At 39.3% G+C, this 22100-nt stretch overlaps 1 protein-coding gene across 1 annotated transcript in view; it reads right to left on the bottom strand.

Moving 5' to 3' along the window:
• Positions 1 to 22100, bottom strand: part of OPRM1 (opioid receptor mu 1) — a 231756-nt gene that overhangs the window by 4280 nt on the left and 205376 nt on the right. Inside the window, exon 2 of the mRNA XM_053709272.1 lies at positions 19027 to 19379. Coding sequence (XP_053565247.1) covers positions 19027 to 19379 — 353 coding nt within the window. The remainder of the gene's footprint in view (positions 1 to 19026; positions 19380 to 22100) is intronic.

The following is a 22100-nucleotide window of genomic DNA, read 5'->3' as shown; positions in this document are numbered from 1 at the left end:
GAGCCATCAGTTAAGTCAAGTTCACAGAGTTGGTAGGGGCATTCTGGTTGGGAGGATCTGTTTTCCTTCTCTTAGGTTGTGATTTAATCCATTGTAAGCGTTGCTCCTTAGGAGGCTCTTGGCTGTTATCCTTTAGTAGTGAGGAAGTGTCCAGAACGTTGCCTTCAGGAAGGCAATAACTTGTAATTATTTTATTATTTGCTGTAATTTAGTGTTTGTTTTTTTCGTACTTCAATTGTAGTTAATTTAGGGAAATAATTTAATTATAGTATAGTGTAGTGTTATATGTAATTGTAACTTAGGTTAGGTTTTATTTTACAGGTAAATTTGTCTTTATTTTAACTAGGTAGCTATTAAATAGTTAATAACTATTTAATAACTATTCTACCTAGTTAAAATAAATACAAAGTTGCCTGTAAAATAAAAATATATGCTAAGCTAGCTACAATGTAACTATTAGTTATATTGTAGCTATTTTAGAGTTTATTTTATAGGTAAGTATTTAGTTTTAAATAGGAATAATTTAGTTAATGATAGTTATTTTATTTAGATTTATTTAAATTATATTTAAGTTAAGGGGGTGTTAGGGTTAGGGTCAGACTTAGATTTAGGGGTTAATAACTTTAATATAGTGGCAGCGACGTTGGGGGCGGCAGATTAGGGGTTAATAAATGTAGGTAGGTGTCGGTGATGTTAGGGACGGCAGATTAGGGGTTAATAATATTTAACTAGTGTTTGCGATGCAGGAGTGTGGCGGTTTAGGGAGTAATATATTTATTATAGTTGCGGCGATGTCTGGTTCGGCAAATTAGGGGTTAAAAAAATTATTTTAGTGTTTGCGATGTGGTGGTTTAGGGGTTAATAGGTAGTTTATGGGTGTTAGTGTACTTTTTAGCACTTTAGTTAAGAGTTTTATGCTACAGAGTTAGCCCATAAAACTCTTAACTACTGACTTTTAAATGCGGTACCAGTCTTGACAGGAGAGGGTCTACCGTTCACTTTTTGGAAGACTCGTAATACCGGCGTTATGCAAGTCCCATTGAAAATATAGGATACGCAATTGACGTAAGTGGATTTGCTGTATTTTTGAGTCCGACCAAAAAAGTGAGCGGTGAGCCTGTCATTTCAAGACTTGTAATACCAGCGGGCGTTAAAAAGCAGCATTGGGACCTCTCAATGCTGCTTTTTAAGGCTAACGCAAGACTCGTAATCTAGCCGACTGAATTTCCAACTCAGAATCTCAAAAGATACCATATCACCCTAACATGTCAGTGATATTCTTTCTAACTTGTTTTTAGACATGCACATAAGCATCAAACTGTTATTGGTTTCAATCGATTTCTGGGATGTTATCATCATTATTATAATCATCAATAAACCTTTTGGAGTAAATTGGAAATTTCTCGTGATCCTTAGATAATGCTTCCACATGATTATTGGATGTTAATACATTTACTTTAGAACTGCCATTATTGTATGGCGTATTGACTATTTTAGTGATAATTGACTTTTTTGTCATGTAACCTGTTTTATCCTGTTTTTCTCCTCTCTCTAAACTATATGAAGATTTCCTGATTACATAAAGTTGCATTAAAAGGATAGCAAACACCAAAAATGTTATTGTTTAAAAAGATAGCTAATCTTCCTATTTACCATTCCCCAGTTTTGCATAGCCAACACCAGGCCGCCACTAGAAATGACTAAACTATTGATCGGCCCTCATATGCCCATCCCCACTTTGCCCAGGTTCCCCACAGTTCCACCTGGCCTACCCATGGCACAACCAATCCCGCTAACAGACCATTAAGCCCCCTGCACGCTGACCCGCAATGTTGATGCCCCACCCGGTGGGCCTCTGAAGTGCCATCCTATAAAAAAATCCTGGAAATGGCCCTGATTTCCACTACCAAATCTTTAGAAAATATAGGTAAAATGATAATCAATGAATGTTGCTTTTCCAATAAGGCCCGGTGGCAACTTCACAAGAATCTATTAATCTACACCAATGTCTATGACACTGGACTACAGTCCATAGCAAGATTCTGGAAAGTATTTTTTTTTTCTTCAAAGACTATTTATTTTCATTTAAACAATTTTCCATTTACTTCTATTTTATAATTTGCATTGTTCTCTTGGTACTAAAAGCTAGTTGTTGATTGGTGGCTGCACAAATTCGCCACTTCTCATTTGCTCACCAGATGTATTCCGCTAGCTACATGAAGTGCATTGCTGCTCCTTTTAATAAAGGATGCCAAGCGAATGAAGCAAACATTTATAGAAGTACATTTGAAGGTTGTAAATTGTAAGTTGTATCTAAATTATGAAAGAAAAAATGGGTTTTTAAGTCTATTTTTTTTCTAACACCAGAGACCTTATATCTGAGCCCTTATAACTTTGTATGCAATTTTCTTTTTAAGATTTTTTGTTAGAGGGTGATATTATGAGTGTAAATGTATTTTTGCATCTGGAAGCTAAGGGTGCAACTAATCATGGCGTGGTCGGACCACGTGATGGGGTAAATGTCTGAACGTATGACCTGGGAGAGGCTAGTAACATCAATCATTAAGTAGTCTATCCTGGAATAGTGTTGGTGGGGGTAGGAGTAAAAAGTGTAGTCTTTGTCGTGTGGGTGACTTAAACGCCATGTATCATGAATTGCTGAAGAAGAAAGATATGTTTTTATTAAGTGGAGGGTTTTACAGGGGTCGATGATTTTCCTATGTAACAATCCATAGTTGGATCTAGTGCTACATTAAAGTCTCCACCGACAATCAAACCATTTCTGGGAATTCCTACTACTTTTTTGCAAATGTGATAGAAAAATCGGGGAGAGTCCGAACTGGGTGCATAAATATTAACCATAGTAATATGCTTGTGGTGAAGAGTCCCTGAGAGATTTAAGTACCTACCCTCCCTGTCTCTAACAACTGAATTAGTCTTAAAGGGCAAATTTTTATTAATCAGTATACAAACACCATTGTGTTTGGTGGAATTTGACGCAAAATATGCGGTGCCAAATTTTGTGATAGACGATTGAGGTTCATGACCTCATTTAAAATGAGTCTCTTGAATCATCACAACATCACACTGTAGTCTCCTATAGTCCTTAAGTGCTATAGATCGTTTCTGAGGATCTCTCATTTCCTCTTTTATGAAGGACTTCAAAGATTCAAGGTCAGATTTGGAAGGAAGAGCTGCAAATTGTGATCGTAACACCTGTATTATGTTATGGTGCATAGATGAAAATTCCATCTGTGGCTCAGATGCCAGCTTATCTTTGGGTTGGGAAAATTCAGAAGGAGTTAACGCCGTGGTATGAAAAAATGTGGTCACTGAGGGTGTAGTCGCCACAGGCTTGGCTGACTTGTCTGCTTTTGGGCCTTTGCGTTGAGACATGTCTGTGTACTCCAGAGTGTATGCAGGAGGGCCTTCAGGCCATTGTAAGCTTTATTAAAGTAATGTGTTAAGTCTTTCATAGGCCTCACATTTATGTGATGAAGATCTCTTTGCGTCGTAGGTGTATAACTTTAAGAAGGTAAAAGGGCCCAGGCAAGTCAGACGACCCAACACCAGTGCTCTAGTTTAAAAGAGTAATGGCAAGCTAGTTCAAAGAGCATAGGAAGGGCTGCAAATCAACAACCAGCCACGAGTTACCAAAAGTGCCTACCTCTTCTTTTTTTCAACTAGTGAGTGAGGTGTTTCTGTTATATACAGCAGTGGTACTGGTAGGTTGTGTACAATGTAGTGTCCTGTGTTATTTATGCCATGTTGGGTATTAGTCCTATAGATCTGAGATTTAAGTTAGGCTGGACTTGATATGTGTGATCCCCTAACCTCTCCTCACTTCCTTATATCTCTCTGTCTGCCTGTTGCGTACTAAGAGTGCCTGGGAGGAGCGAATATCTGAAGGACCGGTGACCCTAAATGACCTGGTGTATCCTTGGGATCCTCTCCCTCCGGTGTCAGTTGTTATCGGAGCAGTCTGCAACTCCAAATGTCTCCCCTTTCCTCCGGAGAATGTAAGGACTCGCCTCTACAGCAGGCCGCAGGGGAGGCCGCTCGATATATTTCAAGTGAGAGAGTGAAGATGTTGGTAAAGCTGGTAAATGATGCCTCTAGATGGTTAGTGTGAGGGGTAGTCTGTCAGCATGGATAATGGCTCCGTATTCGCTAGGCCTCTTCTCTGTGGCTCAATCCAAGATGGTGTCCACCTCCACAGCAGCACGGTTAGGATTCAGTGACAGGGAGCTCTCTGTGTATCTGTAATGGGTCAAACCTGGCTCAATATCTTATCCCAGATATTAGCAAGAGAGTTATGATCAAATCAGAGCCTCCATCAACCCTTTATATAATATATGAGCTACGACAGCTACGGAGCATAACTAGAACACAGCCATGTCCCAGCACAGCTTGGCTCCGCCCCCCCCGAGTGTAAATGTATTTTTGATGTTTTTTGTGCTACTTTTTATTCAAGTGTAACAGTTAACCAGAGCTCTGAAGTCGTGCTAACCCGACGAGCGTTACATTTACTTGCACTCGAGTAAACACGTTTTCTTTCAACTTATAATACGCATGCTAAACCCAATGTGTGGAAACACCCATGATAAACCCATTATCAATTGTGCAACTGTAAGTGCGGCCCTCATGATCTAGCACTATTTGTCAGAGGAAATAAGAGACACATACTTAAGAGTTTTTTCAAGCAACATGTCTTTTTAGATGTTCTAAACCTGCAAAAATTTGAATTGTAAGTACATCAAAAACGTTCATTTAATGCGCATCTTTGGAAATGCAGTTCGTGATTTCTGATACATTTTATACTATACATTTACAAGAAATGCATTCTCCTTTAATGTTGTCATCTGTCTGTTGCAAAAAATATTCAAAACAAACATATTTTTTGAGAAATTGACTTTTGACATAAAAGAAAATGAGAGCAATTATTTTGTTCAGCTGAAGTTGTCATTTTTCCATGCCTACACACACCAGCTTGCAGATCCCCTAGCTGTGAAAGTGCATTTATACATTTTATATGAAACCTTTATAAAATTCTTGATGCAGGGTCTCTCTCTCAATTTATGTTACATGTTTTAGAGTGTAGTGTGATTCAAAACTAATACATTTCTTGATGCGCTTCCAAAATCACACACGAACACATATATATTTATATATATATATATATATATATACTGTATATGATTACCTATAGGTATATATATATATATATATATATATATATATATATATATATATTAGGGATGCACCGAAATTTCGGCCGCAGAAACGTTTCGGGCGAAAATGGCATTTTTGGCTATTTCGGTTTTCTGCGGCCGAAATTTCGGTGCATCCCTAATATATATATATATATATTAGGGATGCACCGAAATTTCGGCCGCAGAAACGTTTCGGCCGAAAATGGCATTTTTGGCTATTTCGGTTTTCGGGTTTTTTGCCTGTTATTTTCGGTAAAATTATTGTGTAGCATATTTCAAATTTGATGCTAGCCTAGAGCTGCTGTTTGAGTTCATTTCTTGACTTACTGTTTCTCATATAATAGTTTTCTAGTACTATACTTTATTTGGATAATTGGTAAAAAAAAATACTGTTAAATCTGATTCTGTTACACAGAACTAAATACAGAATAATACAGTATTATTGATATTTAATATTGTTTTAAGTAGGGATGCACTGAAATTTGTTTGCAGAAACATTTTGGCTGAAAATGGAATTATCGTTTATTAGCGTATTATTGTTTTAAGATATTTTTGTCCAATTTTAGTGTGTTGCTTTCAATAAAAGTGTGGTTATTTTATTTTATTGGCTTGCAGGTTTTCAATTCAGATTAATTCATAAAATAGTCTAATTATGCAAAAAAAAAAAAACCTAAAAAAAATAATATTTTAAAATAATTTGGAACAAAAAAAAGATATTTTCGGTTTCGGTTTTCGGCTAAGTGCATCCTGGATTTTCAGATTCGGTCCAGAATTTCCATTTCGGTGCATTATATATATATATATATATATATATATATACACACAGATACATATAGAAATATCTATTTAGAAATACATAGAACATATTACCTTATGTGTAGAACATTGGAATGTGAAATATTTACAGTAAATCACCAGTTCAACACATTATTAAATATAAATATATTACATAAATATGTTTTTTTAAGGTTTTCAGCTACCTGACTGCAAAAGGGTTCTAATATATATAATATATATATATATATATATATATATATATATATATATATATATATATATACTGTGTATATATGTGTATATATGTGTATATATGTGTATATATGTGTGTGTATATATGTGTATATATGTGTGTGTGTATATATATATATATATATATATATATATATATATATATATATATATACAAAACATGGGGTGGGGTCAGCACTCTCAGGCCGGACCGGGTACACATCCTATGACCCTGCAACATGCACAGCCCTGGGTGCAAACCAGCAAACCAGCAATCTCAGGAAGCTGTACCGTCACCAGAGCCACAGGCAGTTAACCCCAGTCAGGCCTGGGTGCAAGGCCCAAACAAGGAAAATTACAAAAAATAATATTTTTTAATATAAACACACAGAAAAAGTCCAGCACTCACTCACAAGCTCTCAACTAAGATAAAAAGCAGCAATGGAAGAATTAGTTACCGCATCTGGCCAAATGGGAAAAGCCCAGGTACCTCGTCAAGGTTTCTTCCAATAAACCTGGGTCCCTAAACAGCCACACAATGCAGGCTCACAATCAAACAACTGTGAAAAAAAGCAACTGTGAAAAAATGGAGGGTGCACAGGCTAATGTAATTTCCCAAACATATACAAAACATGGGGTGGGGTCAGCACTCTCAGGCCGGACTGGGTACACATCCTATGACCCTGCAACATGCACAGCCCTGGGTGCAAACCAGCACTCTCAGGAAGCTGTACCGTCACCAGAGCCACAGGCAGTTAACCCTAGTCAGGCCTGGGTGCAAGGCCCAAACAAGGAAAATTACAAAAAATAATATTTTTTAATATAAACACACAGAAAAAGTCCAGCACTCACTCACAAGCTCTCAACGAAGATAAAAAGCAGCAATGGAAGAATTAGTTACCGCATCTGGCCAAATGGGAAAAGCCCAGGTACCTCGTCAAGGTTTCTTCCAATAAACCTGGGTCCCTAAACAGCCAGGCAATGCAGGCTCACAATCAAACAACTGTGAAAAAAAGCAACTGTGAAAAAATGGAGGGTGCACAGGCTTATGTAATTTCCCAAACATATACAAAACATGGGGTGGGGTCAGCACTCTCAGGCCGGACCGGGTACACATCCTATGACCCTGCAACATGCACAGCCCTGGGTGCAAACCAGCACTCTCAGGAAGCTGTACCGTCACCAGAACCACAGGCAGTTAACCCCAGTCAGGCCTGGGTGCAAGGCCCAAACAAGGAAAATTACAAAAAATTATATTTTTTTAATATAAACACACAGAAAAAGTCCAGCACTCACTCACAAGCTCTCAACTAAGATAAAAAGCAGCAATGGAAGAATTAGTTACCGCATCTGGCCAAATGGGAAAAGCCCAGGTACCTCGTCAAGGTTTCTTCCAATAAACCTGGGTCCTTAAACAGCCACACAATGCAGGCTCACAATCAAACAACTGTGAAAAAAAGCAACTGTGAAAAAATGGAGGGTGCACAGGCTTATGTAATTTCCCAAACATATACAAAACATGGGGTGGGGTCAGCACTCTCAGGCCGGACCGGGTACACATCCTATGACCTTGCAACATGCACAGCCCTGGGTGCAAACCAGCACTCTCAGGAAGCTGTACCGTCACCAGAGCCACAGGCAGTTAACCCCAGTCAGGCCTGGGTGCAAGGCCCAAACAAGGAAAATATATATATTGTCGTGTATATGTATGTATCTTTATGTTAAAGCCCTTTGCATGCCTGAAACCTCATATCAATGCAATTTTTTTTTTTGTTTGAATGATTTTTAGTGAAAATCGGTGCATTGAAAATGAACAAGATATATAGTTTCAGTTATTTAGCAATAACATAGCAGCAGTTCACTATAAAGACAGTCATCGTCAATGATTAATCCAATTTCCATAGGTATTTTCAAGATTATTTAAAAGTGGAGATGAGTCATAACATGACATTAGAAGATATAGAAGGATTTAGTGGGTGAAATAAGGCAAGGGTTAGGGTGATGAGGTTTAGAAGGGGGAATAGAAGGGGAGGTAGTGTCCCATCCGGTCCATCATCTCTATAGTCACGGAGAGGGATATAGGTGTAGTTTTAAAAGCTTCAGGTACAAGATGTCGAGTAAACTGTTTAAGTGTGATTGTCGTAAGATCCCTGCTCCCATATAAATTGAATATTGGAGATCATGTCTTGTTTACCTAGATAACAATAATGCATCTTTTCTAACGTGAGGACGTGGTTTACTTCAAGTTTCCATTGGGCAATGGTGGGTATCTCACATGTCTTCCATTTCCTAGGGATTAAGCGTTTAGCACAGGAGAGCTTTAAAAGAAGTAGTTTCCTGCGATAGACGCAAGCGATTTTGGGGATGAGATTAAGAATTATGATTGGTGGGGAAAGTTTGATAACTACACCCAGAACATTGGATATATGTCTTTCTACTTGGTTCCAGAAGGTGTGTAGAAGAGGACATGACCACCATATGTGGGTAAGGGTACCCTCCTCCCCGCATCTCCTCCAGCAGCTGGAAGAGGCAGTAGGGTATATGATCCTCAGGCGCTGAGGGGTTAGATACCACGAGCTAGTATTTTGTAATTCAATTCAGATATGGTCAAGGATAGAGAGGTAGAGTGTGTGTGGCGGAAGCATTGCCTCCAGGTTTCAGTGTCTAGATCACTTTGGAATTCATCTGCCCACTTTGTCAGATATGTAGGTCGCTTTTCAGGGAAAGAACCCCTGAGAATTTTGTATGCCAGGGAAAGGTGCGCTCTATTTATATTCGAGTTGATACATAACTGCTCGAAAGTGGTTAGGGGTCTAAGTATCATTTCTTTGTGTGGGCAGTGGTTGATCGCATGTCTGATCTGTAGATAGGAGTACCAGCAGTGAAAGGGTGGGCCTAGTTCTTCATTGAGGGTAAGTCTGTCTTTAACTCCTGAGGTGTTGGTCACTAAGTAAATTGGTAGGGATCTATGGAGCCTATTAGCTGGGTTATGAGTGAATAGGTTGTGTTTGAGAAAGAGGTGATTTCGAAGAAGGGGAGTCAGGGGAGAAAACATGGTAGAAACTCCTTTTGTGTGAGTGAGTACGTCATCCCACACATCTAGGGTGGTTTTGATATAGTCATTGTCTTGTATAGTGCGGGGTCTGGACTCTTTGGGGATCCAAGGTAAGTCTCTCATGGGGTCAACCTGTGCTAGGTGGCTCTCCATCTGTATCCACAGCTTTGAAGGGTTGGCATGGTTCCAAGCTACAACTATGGCTAAGTGTGCGGCTTTGTAATAATTAGTAAGATTGGGGACACCGAGGCCTCCATCTTCCTTACTCAAATACATGGTGGGTTGAGCTATTCTCGGGCGCTTATAGGACCAGATAAAGGAATTAATCATTTTTTGTTGTGTTAGGAGGAAGGGCTTCGGTAAGGGTAGAGGAAGTGCTTGAAACAAGTATAAGTATCTGGGAACTATCATAATCTTCACCGTGATAGCCATGATAAGTGTCCCTGTCTATGCCAGTTCTCTAGCGAGGTTTTAACGCTCATTTGGAGGCTGTTAAAGTTATCTGGAAAGAGTGTGCGTGGATCTTTGGAGATTATCAAGCCTAGATATTTAAGTTTATCTGATAGTGTGAACTTTGTTTGTCACGTGATAGATAGCATTTCTTGAGGGGTTAGATTTATCGGCAATATTCCCGACTTCTCCATATTAATGGAGAAGTTGGAGACCTGCTTGTATGCTTCTAAGGTTTGTATGAGAGCGGGTAGGGAGGTGGTTGGGGATGGTAAAGTGAAAATCACGTCATCCGCAAACAAAAGGCATTTTTGGGTAGTGTCTCTGAATTTTAGGCCTTGTATATGGTGACAATGTCTAATCTGCAGTGCCAGTATTTCATCTGTAATAGCGAATAATAGAGGTGAGAGCGGGCATCCTTGACGCGTGCCATTGGAAATGGGGAAAGGCTGTGATATGTTATTGTTGATTTTAATCTTTGCGCTCGCGTTGTGGTAAAGGGCCTTTATTCTGGAAATGAAGAACTCCGAAAAGCCGAATTTCGACAGGGTGGACCACATAAATTGCCAGTCCACCCTGTTGAATGCCTTCTCAGCATCTGTCGAAAGTAAGGTTAGAGGTGAGTGGGTAAGGTGGGCTTGTTGCAGTGAGTGGAGTAATCTGGTGGTGTTATCCTTCGCCTCTCTCCCCCCAATGAAGCCAACCTGATCAGGGTGGATTATACTGGGCAATATTGCATTCAAACGGTTGGCTAAGATTTTGGCATATATTTTCATATCAATATTTATAAGTGAGATAGGTCTGTAGTTGCTGACCACGTCAGTAGCTTTGCCCGGCTTAGGAATCACTGTGACCACTGCTTCTAAGAGGGAATTAGGCAGGACAGCACCCCGATCTATGTCGTTAAAGAGTGTCAGAAGCTGGGGGTTTATGTGTTGTTGTAGGAGCTGATAAAATTTGGATGTGAGGCCATCTGGGCCTGGGGATTTGCCATTCGGCAAGGACTTAATAACTAGATTGATGTCTCTTAGGGTGATGGGGGAGTCCAAGAGTTGTTTGTTATCTTCTGTGATAGAGGGTGTATGGACGTTGGTTAAATATGTTTCTAATTTCTCTTTCTTGTCTTGTGGCGAGGGGTCTACTAAATTGTATAATTTCTTATAGTAAGAAACAAACGAGTTGATAATTTCTTCATTTTTGTGGGTTAGCCCACCAGATGGGTGGCGAATTGTCCTAATGAAATTGGAGAGTCTTTGCTTTCTAAGGGACCTGGCCAATAGGCAACCTGTTTTGTTACTTTCTACGAAAAACTTAGATTTGGTGGTTAACGCCCTCATGTGGGCTTTTTGGATCAAAAATTTATTTAGGGCTTCTCTAGCGTCAGTGAGTTTGGAGAGCTTGGTCGCAGAGGATGGGTCTGCTTTGAGAGTGGTTTCACAGGTAGTTAAGTCGTTAGACAGTGAAGTGAACTGGGCATTGTGAATCTTGCGTTGTGTGGCGGTGTGTTTTATTATAACCCCCCTTATAAAACATTTATATGCCTCCCAGTTGTTCGCGGGTGACGTGTCCTCAGGTTTGTTTAGGGTGAAGAATTCGGCCGAGTGTTTTTTAATGTCATCGACTGTTTCTTGGCTAGTCAGTATATGGTCGTTGAGTCTCCAATTAAATGTAGTATGGGGTTTGCTAGTCCATTTGAATTCTGTAGATACCATACTGTGGTCAGACCATGAGGTGTGCGTGATTTTAGAGTGTACAAGGGCAAAAAGCAGAGCCTGATCACACAGAATGTAATCTAACCTGGAATACGTGTGTTGTGGGTGCGAGAAGAAGGTGTAATCTCTCCTGTTAGTGTGTACTACTCGCCAGGTGTCAAATAGGTTGATAGTTCGTAAGGCTGCACAGTTAGAGTTAAGAGTATTATTGCGTAGATAGGATTTCCCACTGGAGGTATCTAATATTGGATTCATGGGGAAATTAAAATCCCCGCCAGCAATGATGGGCCCCTTAGCTAGGTCCAGTATCTTGTTAGCTAGGGGTTTGAAGAAGTTGGGGGTGGGTCTATTTTGTGCATAGGTGTTTACCAGTGTGAAAACAAATCAAATTGGGTGGATTAGTGCGCGCTAAAGGAAGGTATTGCTAAACACTACTCTAAAGATACAATCTCTGTATGTATCAAATACAAGTTAATAACCAAATAGTGAAGCCAAAGCTTCAAGATAGAGAAAGTGCGCTAACAAGCTGAAAGTATACACACCATATAAGGAATTGAAGTGAAAATTTAATAAACATATAGAATAAGATACACAAATATATACACTAAAAATAGGGACGTCTCCCTGTAATGTAAATACAACTAGGAAAAAATCCTAATGAAAAAACAGGTTAAAACCTATAAATGATGAATAATGCAGATACTAATTGATAATCTATGACATAAAAAAGATATAGCATAAAAATGATAATTAAAAGATATGGCATAACAGTGATATCATAAAATAAAACTTAAAAGACAAGCACCAAGTTCATATGTATCAACACAGTGCAGGTGGCCGTATGCAAATGAATGCCGATATTGGAACAGTGGAAAGAAAATAACGGCTTGTACCACAAATAGATACAGTTTACTGTACCGTAAGTCAAGAGAGTGTTCAGAGGGTGTTACCGAGGAGAAGAAATCCTTCGGTCAAGGCTTGGACCGCAGCTGCAGTAACTGCCGTTCCTGGAGATAGAAGTGTGCAAACCTCTGCACATGTGAGTCGGCGTCTGACGTCACAGGCTTCTCATCGGCTCCTCTCAGGGTGTTACTCGCTGCTCCAGCAGCGTAAAGGAAAAGCAGCTGATTGCTGTGTCCTGGTGGGAACTTTCTGTGAAGGCAGACTTGGCTGCTGTAGGTATGTTTAATGATCCAATACAATAGTGGGGCACAAGTTATCCCTCACCTTGGGATATTCAAAGATGCTGGTAACCCGGGTTTAAAGTTGCAGTACAGGCTGTACTGAAATATCCCTTGCTGTTTCAAAGTCACAGTGTCACAAATGCAAGCGACGTGTTTCGCCCTCCCTTGGGCTTTATCAAGATGAAGCTTGATAAAGCCCAAGGGAGGGCGAAACACGTCGCTTTATCAAGATGAAGCTTGATAAAGCCCAAGGGAGGGCGAAACACGTCGCTTGCATTTGTGACACTGTGACACTGTGACTTTGAAACAGCAAGGGATATTTCAGTACAGCCTGTACTGCAACTTTAAACCCGGGTTACCAGCATCTTTGAATATCCCAAGGTGAGGGATAACTTGTGCCCCACTATTGTATTGGATCATTAAACATACCTACAGCAGCCAAGTCTGCCTTCACAGAAAGTTCCCACCAGGACACAGCAATCAGCTGCTTTTCCTTTACGCTGCTGGAGCAGCGAGTAACACCCTGAGAGGAGCCGATGAGAAGCCTGTGACGTCAGACGCCGACTCACATGTGCAGAGGTTTGCACACTTCTATCTCCAGGAACGGCAGTTACTGCAGCTGCGGTCCAAGCCTTGACCGAAGGATTTCTTCTCCTCGGTAACACCCTCTGAACACTCTCTTGACTTACGGTACAGTAAACTGTATCTATTTGTGGTACAAGCCGTTATTTTCTTTCCACTGTTCCAATATCGGCATTCATTTGCATACGGCCACCTGCACTGTGTTGATACATATGAACTTGGTGCTTGTCTTTTAAGTTTTATTTTATGATATCACTGTTATGCCATATCTTTTAATTATCATTTTTATGCTATATCTTTTTTATGTCATAGATTATCAATTAGTATCTGCATTATTCATCATTTATAGGTTTTAACCTGTTTTTTCATTAGGATTTTTTCCTAGTTGTATTTACATTACAGGGAGACGTCCCTATTTTTAGTGTATATATTTGTGTAACTTATTCTATATGTTTATTAAATTTTCACTTCAATTCCTTATGTGGTGTGTATACTTTCAGCTTGTTAGCGCACTTTCTCTATCTTGAAGCTTTGGCTTCACTATTTTGTTTACCAGTGTGACCGGGGTGCCGTAGCACAGGCCAACAAGAATTAGGATCCTACCCTCAGTAGCTGTGTATTTCTGCAGTGGTTCGAATGGGAAGCCGCGTCTAAATGAAATGCTCACCCCATTTTTCCCATGTGTACCAGAACTACAGTAGTGTTGGTCGAAATATCTTTTGGATAAAGTAGGTTCACGGTTTTTCTTAAAGTGTGTTTCCTGGACCAAAATGATGTCAATTTTTGGTTTGTAAAAATCATGAAACGCTATAGAGCGTTTTTCGGCTGAGAGGAAGCCCTTAACATTTTGGGTGGCTATGTGTAAGGTTTCTTCCTTATGGCGTGTTATAGGAGTCGTCATGATGTCAAGTGTCTAATGCAATCTCACTGCTCGGTATGTGGGGACCGGACGGGACACTAAGTAGAAGAGGGAGAGGGCTCCTACTGCTAGTATTGGAAAGGAAGAGTATCAGTAGGAATGTTAGTCAGTAGGAGTCAGTGAGGATGGGAAAGGGAAAGAGAGAAGTTATGACTTTAAAAACGGTGTTAGAGTAAATAACAATATTTATGACAATATTAATTTGATCAGCATTAATGTAAAATACAAGTCTTGCGCTGGGGGAAAAGAGAAAAGAAATTATACAACAGAATCTCAACTCGTAACTTGTAACTCTGAACTCGGGGGCCGTTGTTACAGGCCGGGTATCAATGTGAAGTAAAGTAGTGTGAAGGTCGACTAATTTGGTATGGCAGTATTCTGGCAAGGGGGGACATATATCCTCTGTACATTGCCTTGGTTCAGAGAGCCCGGTCAGTTTTATTGTGTCCTGTCTAGTGGGGTGTTGGGGTTAGTAGAAGGTGTTATGTGGATTTCCTATACTGTTAGCTGAAGTGTGTTCACTTTTCAGAGATGTTGAAATGTATACATACTGTCCAAGTTACTGGAGTTGAGTCAAAAGTTGGGAAGTCACGGGTTCCTAAATAGTCAATGTATCATGGCACTATTTAACCTCAGCAAAGTCCCAGGTTGTGTATAGGAGATTGTATAAAATCTAAAAAGGGATCTCTCTGCGGGAGCCATATGTATAGGTTCAGTTTTGAGGTCCTAAGGAAGGGGAAGGTTAGGTCCATTAGTGTGGTTAAGTGTGTAACAGAGGTGGGAAATTGTCTTGTAACATGTTTAGAGTTCAAGAGCAGTGTGTCAATGCTTGCAGGGAAATGTAAAACATCAGAACATGTATATCACATCAAACTCAGTGAATAACATAACATAACATAATAGAACTTATCTTAATATGGAACATAGCTCAATACAAACAGAATATAGTGCCCTTAGGTGGTTATAGCACAATAGTCTATATGTGATGGGCAGCCTATGTGTGGTGATCAGAGCCTAGTGAAAAAAGAGGCATACAAAGACAAACAGTACATTGCATTTACTCATCTGGTAGAGCCTGAGTCCATGGTGTCTGAGTTAGTGGAAGATATTTGTCTTCTCTTATTCTGTTTAGAGTCGGTGTCTGGACCTGGTCTCCGCTGGGGTTTGGAGCCGTTTGAACCATCTTGTGGTCTTTGGGACGATTGATGATTCGTTATATCCGGCAATGATATTTTTAAAATGTTGCAGAATCTGTGAATGTCGGATGGTGAAGAGCATTCCGTCTTCTTCCCGTTTTTCATCACTATTACTGAAGTAGGAAATCCCCATCTATATGGGATATGAAGTGAGCGGAGATGTGTTGTTAGGGGTTGAAAGTCCCGCCTCTTCTGTAATGTTCTGAGTAATAGGTCCTGGTAGATTTGGATTCGATGGTCTTGGAAGTGTATAATTTGTCTTTTCCTGGCAGCATTATATATTTCCTCTTTATGACAATAATTTTGGAAATGTACCACAATGTCTCTTGGAGGGGAGTCATCTGGAGGATTTGGACGTAGTGCTCTATGAGCTCTATCTAGTGGAATGTCTAGATTTTCAGGGGAGTTTTCTCTTAGTATGTCCGCAAATAAAGCCTGGAGATAGTCTCGTATATCATTGTTTAATACCGACTCTGGTATCCCCCTGAAGCGAAGATTTCCCCTTCTGGTGCGATTTTCCAAATCGTCAATTTTGTCTTCAAGTTCTGAGATATGATGATCTTGTTGAGTTTGGCTAGTTGAAAGGTGTGCTAGTTTTTGTGCTACCACATACTCATGTTCCTCCAGAGTGTCTACCCTGTGGCCCAGGTCATTGATCTCCTTCTTCAGATCAGTGCATTCCTCCTTGATGCATGTCTTAACCTGCTCAATAAAGGTTGCAATAGCTTTGTAAGTTATTGGTGCGTCCTCCTCCTGGGCCATGATTGTAGTTGCCGCTTCAGTGGTTATAGGTGGACTATTGACTTGTTCCTCTTCTGTAGCGTCCGAAGTGGAATCTGTTGTTTTAGTCGTAGATGGGTGGTCTGCCTGCTTGAAGAAAGAATGTACTGCAGGCTGGTTAGTTTGTGGAAGCTTTTGCGGTTTATCTTGACAAGTGTTTTTTCTTTGTGACATAGTGCCAGGAAGTGGTGTCGGGGCACTTGATTTGACTGAAAGTATCGCCACACGCTGCACCCCCTGGGGATTTTACCCTCACAGGGCGATCACGGTGAAGGGAGAGAGGGGTATGACCCGCCGCAACGTGGTAGGGCGGGAAAGGGAGCGGGGGTACGTGTGCAAGGCGCACAATGATTAAAGTCACAGTATTGGGAGCATATGTGCCTAAATTATTTGTCTGCAGCCAAAAGATTCTTACAGTCTATATACCCCATTGGCACTGGTAAAGGGGTAATTTCTTTCGTGAGCTTGGGGCTCAGATGCTTAATGTCAGAAAGGATAAGTTAGGCCCCAGCTGTACTCCTGACATGGATGCCTGCTTATTGAGATATACAAAAACTTTTATTAAGCTGCGGCTGTGTATATTAGTGAGACAGCGCATATGGAGCTATGGTGGCGCACAAGGGAATCTTATCTGCTCTGTCGCCTTAGGAGCTGCGCATTTAGTAGTGAGCACAGCATTACCAGTTAGGATGGCTTATTTATATAAGAGAAAGGAGTAGCTTCTGATGCATCCTTTTAATTTGGAGTATTTAATATTGCCCCACGTGGCTTTAAGGTTGAGGAGAGTGCCCACTGGAAACAGTCCTTATATGTATGTAATTTTCCCATACGTTAGTGTTTAAAGTAGTGTAGCAGCAAGATGGTTACAACAATTGCGTGCCTCATATGTGTATCTTTAATCATGTTTTGTCTGGGGTTGTATGCGCCTTTGCAGAAGTACAATCTGTGCATTGGAGTGGCTTCTGAGCTGTTTAATTGGAAGCGTATCCCCCGGTTGATAATTTATGGTTAGGGTGAGGTGTAAGATGAAGCGTGTGGGACTTATGGCTTACCGGGCATTGTAAAGCGTGGTCCGGTCCCAGGAGAGAACACAAACTACAGCGTTAAAAGTTCAGAGTGTTATGTGCTGCGAGGAAAGTTTCCTATGCGGTCTTCATGTAGTGTCTCTGATCCTGCTTGTTCTAAGTTATGCGCTGTTAGATCCGGGCTTCAAGGGTGTTACTTGCTGCGGTAAAGGCCGCAAGCCTGAGAGGTCACTTCGATAGCATACAAGGTAAGGAGCTGGGCCACCGGGTCCTCAAACCAGCTGCCAGATGTTAAATACAGCTTACAATTGTTATGGGCTTATTATTCGAGCATTTAGTCGTGTTTAAGAGCATTAGTACCCGGCCCGCATTCAGAGCTTCAGTGAAGTGCGGCCATTATGCTCGGCTGCTCGCTCCGCCCCCCCATCAATGCAATTTTTTAATATAATTTTTATCAGACAGTGTTATTATGGATGTAACTGTACTTTTTTTGTTTAACAGTTAACCAGAGCTCTGAAGGTACAAACCCAACACGCATTCAATTTGATTGCGCTCAAGCGAAAGGTGTTGCTTTAAACAGTTAGTGCACAACAGTTAGTTATGCCACTCGTAATCTAACCCTGAGTGTATTGCTTCCTGTGATTTTATATATGTGCCTTTTTATTAGTATGTTATATAAAGACATTATTTATCTACTCTTTTTAAACTGTATTTTTTGTTTGCTTTTCCTGTCATTGTAATTACATTTTAACATTGGGGAAAATCCTAATCCACTTGAAAAGTGTATCAATATTTGTTTAGTTTTACAATTTTTATTATCTATGAGAAAGTCAGAAAATAAAGTATATATACATTATATATTATTTTCCCATGTTCTTTAGATGCATATGCATATTAACTATCATAAATATGAAATATGAGGCACAGTAGAATATCCTGAGACCCTGGGGTAAATTTATCATGGTGCGGACAGACATGATACGCTATAGCGAATCATGTCTGCCGCACATCGATAAATGCCGACAGAAATTGAATTCTGTAATGGTTGCGCTTTTGTCTAACTGCAGACAGTGACTACACTGTGAATTTCTAAGGGCGCATTTAGCAAGAAAACAAATATGTTGTTTATCGTCATTTTAACACATTCTGTTCCTTTTTATGTTTTCTTTGATTTAACATATATTTTTTTTTTACTAAAGCAGCATTGTTTCAAATCTGTTTAAATGGAGAGTGTATTCCAGAATTGTTGTTGTTTAAAAAGATAGACAAACCCTTTATTACTCATTACCCAGTTTTGCATAACAAGCACAGTTATATTAATACACTTTTTACCTCTGTGATTACCTTGTATCTAAGCCTCTTATTTCAGTTATATTGTCAGAACTGTATTTTAGCCAATCAGTGATGACTCCTAGGTAACTCTACGGGCGTGAGCACAATGTTATCTATATGGCACACATGAACTAGCTGTGAAAAACTGTCAAAATGCACTGAGACAAGAGGCAGCCTTCAAGGGCTTAGAAATTAGCATATGAGCCTACCTAGGTTTAGTTTGCAACTAAGAATACTAAGAGAACAAAGCTAAATTGATGATAAAAGTAAATTGGAAAGTTGTTTAAAATTGCATGCCCTATCTGAATAATGGAATTTTAATTTTGACTAGACCATCCCTTTAATTGAAGCAAGTTGAAGAAATGCTGTACATATTCTTTTCTAAAAATAGCTATTGTCCAGGACTTGCGAAGTGCAATTTTTCAAGACAACAACTAAACCAAAACATATCAACAAACATATAAAAAATGCCCATACCTAGATATTTTGCAATCTGGACATATTTATGTTCCTCTAGGACTGTAATTTGACACCCGAAATAAGGAGATCTCATTTGACGGATATACTAACCTCTTTCAGTTTTTGTTGTTGCCATGAACATCACAGGTAAACCAATAGCAGAAGAAAGAATCCAGTTGCAAATATTAACTATTTTAGCATTTCGTGGTGTTCTGAAATCAAGTGCTTTCACTGGATGGCAGACAGCAATATAACGGTCAACACTCATTGTTGTCAACGTAAAAATGCTAGTAAACATGTTGTAATAGTCTATCGATATAACAATTTTACACACTATTTTACCAAACGGCCAAGTTCCCATTAGGTAATTCACACTTTGAAATGGCAGAGTACTTGTGGCTAGAGCATCAGCCAGGGCAAGATTAAATATGTAGATGTTCGTTGCAGTCTTCATTTTTGTGTATCTGTAAAACAAAATGAACACCAAATATTGATTATTAGTAAAAAAGTGATTTTTTTTTTTACATTAAAGGGACATTAAACCCCAAAATTTTCTTTCATGATTCAGATAGAGAATACAATTTTTAAAAAGTTTCCAATTTACTTCTATTATCAAATTTGCTTTGTTCTCATGTTATTTTTTGTTGAAGGGATTCCTAGGTAAGTAGCGTGCACATGCCTGAAGAACTACATGACAAGAAAAAGTGCTGCCATCTAGTGCTCCTTCTAATGTATAACATTGTTGCAAAACTGCTGTCATTTAGAGCTGCACAATCATAAGCTTACTTTACTGCTTTTCAACAACAAGAAAACTAAGAAAATTTGATAACAGAAGTAAATTGGAAAGTTGTTTAAAATTGAATGTTCTATCTGAATCATGAAAGAAAAAAATGGTTTTATGTCCCTTTTCAAGCACAATATTTCTTTTTTAAATCTATTTGTATTTACAATGCATTGTGGTACAATATGCATGTAAGGAACCCTTTACTATCACAGCCTTGTGATCACAATAGCAACATGTATTGACAAGCACAGGTATGGGCCAGCACTAACCGAGGAAAATATCCATAATTCACATTAGAACAGGTGCTAGCTTTCAGAGCATCTCCCTTGCTCCATAAGATATCAAATGTAGGCAAAAAAGCTGCGCTCTCCAGTCATTAGAAGAGAAAAACTTTATTCAGCAGAAAGCAACATTTCGGGGGACACCTGCCCCTTTGCAAAGCTTGTCATTGTAACTCGCGACAAGCGGGCTTGTATGATAAAACATGCACCACATAGACTTCATAGCAGCCTCCACTGCTATAAATCAAAAGGTCATGTTAAAGGATTACTTTCTGTTATAATTTTTAAGCTAAACAACTAACATATTAAAGTTAATAAACATTAATTAAAACCTACTGACCTATATTTTCTACAAAACAAAGTTTTATAACGTTCTAAAAGTTACATATTTTATTCGCTGATGATGTCACATTATCCTGCCCACTATTTTCAGCACTGCTTGTTCAAAATACTTAAACCAATAACTTTCGCCTAGATTTGGAGTCTTGCGGCCAAGGGGGTGCGTTAGCTACGCATGCTTTTTTTCCCCCCGCACCTTTTAAATACCGCTGGTATTTAGAGTTCACAGAATGGCAGGGTTTTCAGTGCGTTAGGCTCCAAAAAGGGAGTGTAGAGCATAATTTAACCCCACTGCAACTCTAGATACCAGCGGTGCTTACGGACGCGGCCAGCCTCAAAAACGTGCTCGTGCACGATTCCCCCATAGGAAACAATGGGGCATTTTGAGCTGAAAAAAAACCTAACACCTGCAAAAAAGCCGCGTTCAGCTCCTAACGCAGCCCCATTGTTTCCTATGGGGAAACACTTCCTACGTCTGCACCTAACACCCTAACATGTACCCCGAGTCTAAACACCCCTAACCTTACACTTATTAACCCCTATTCTGCCGCCCCCGCTATCGCTGACACCTGCATATTTTTTTAACCCCTAATCTGCCGCTCCGTAAACCGCCGCTACTTACATTATCCCTATGTACCCCTAATCTGCTGCCCCTAACACAGCCGACCCCTATATTATATTTATTAACCCCTAATCTGCCACCCCCAATGTCGCCTCCACCTAACTACACTTATTAACCCCTAATCTGCCGACCGGACCTGAGCGCTACTATAATAAAAGTATTGACCCCTAATCCGCCTCACTCCCGCCTCAATAACCCTATAAGAAATAGTATTAACCCCTAATCTGCCCTCCCTAACATTGCCGACACCTAACTTCAAGTATTAACCCCTAATCTGCCGATCGGAGCTCACCGCTACTCTAATAAATGTTTTAACCCCTAAAGCTAAGTCTAACCCTAACACTAACACCCCCCTAAATTAAATATAATTTAAATCTAACAAAATAAATTAACTCTTATTATATAAATTATTCCTATTTAAAGCTAAATACTTACCTGTAAATTAAACCCTAATATAGCTACAATATAAATTATAATTATATTGTAGCTATTTTAGGATTAATATTTATTTTACAGGTAACTTTGTATTTATTTTAACCAGGTACAATAGCTATTAAATAGTTAAGAACTATTTAATAGCTAAAATAGTTAAAATAATTGCAAAATCACCTGTAAAATAAATCCTAACCTAAGTTACAATTAAACCTAACACTACACTATCAATAAATTAATTAAATAAAATACCTACAATTATCTACAATTAAACCTAACACTACACTATCAATAAATTAATTAAATACAATATCTACAAATAAATACAATGAAATAAACTAACTAAAGTACGAAAAATAAAAAAGAACTAAGTTACAAAAAATAAAAAAATATTTACAAACATTAGAAAAATATTACAACATTTTAAACTAATTACACCTACTCTAAGCCCCCTAATAAAATAACAAAGCCCCCCAAAATAAAAAAAATGCCCTACCCTATTCTAAATTAAAAAAGTTCAAAGCTCTTTTACCTTACCAGCCCTGAACAGGGCCCTTTGCGGGGCATGCCCCAAAGAATTCAGCTCTTTTGCCTGTAAAAAAAAACATACAATACCCCCCCCAACATTACAACCCACCACCCACATACCCCTAATCTAACCCAAACCCCCCTTAAATAAACCTAACACTAAGCCCCTGAAGATCTTCCTACCTTGTCTTCACCATGC

The sequence above is a fragment of the Bombina bombina genome, chromosome 4, assembly GCF_027579735.1.
Source record: "Bombina bombina isolate aBomBom1 chromosome 4, aBomBom1.pri, whole genome shotgun sequence".
In the NCBI taxonomy this organism is placed as follows: domain Eukaryota; kingdom Metazoa; phylum Chordata; class Amphibia; order Anura; family Bombinatoridae; genus Bombina; species Bombina bombina.
This window is presented reverse-complemented; position numbering and strand designations above follow the sequence as displayed.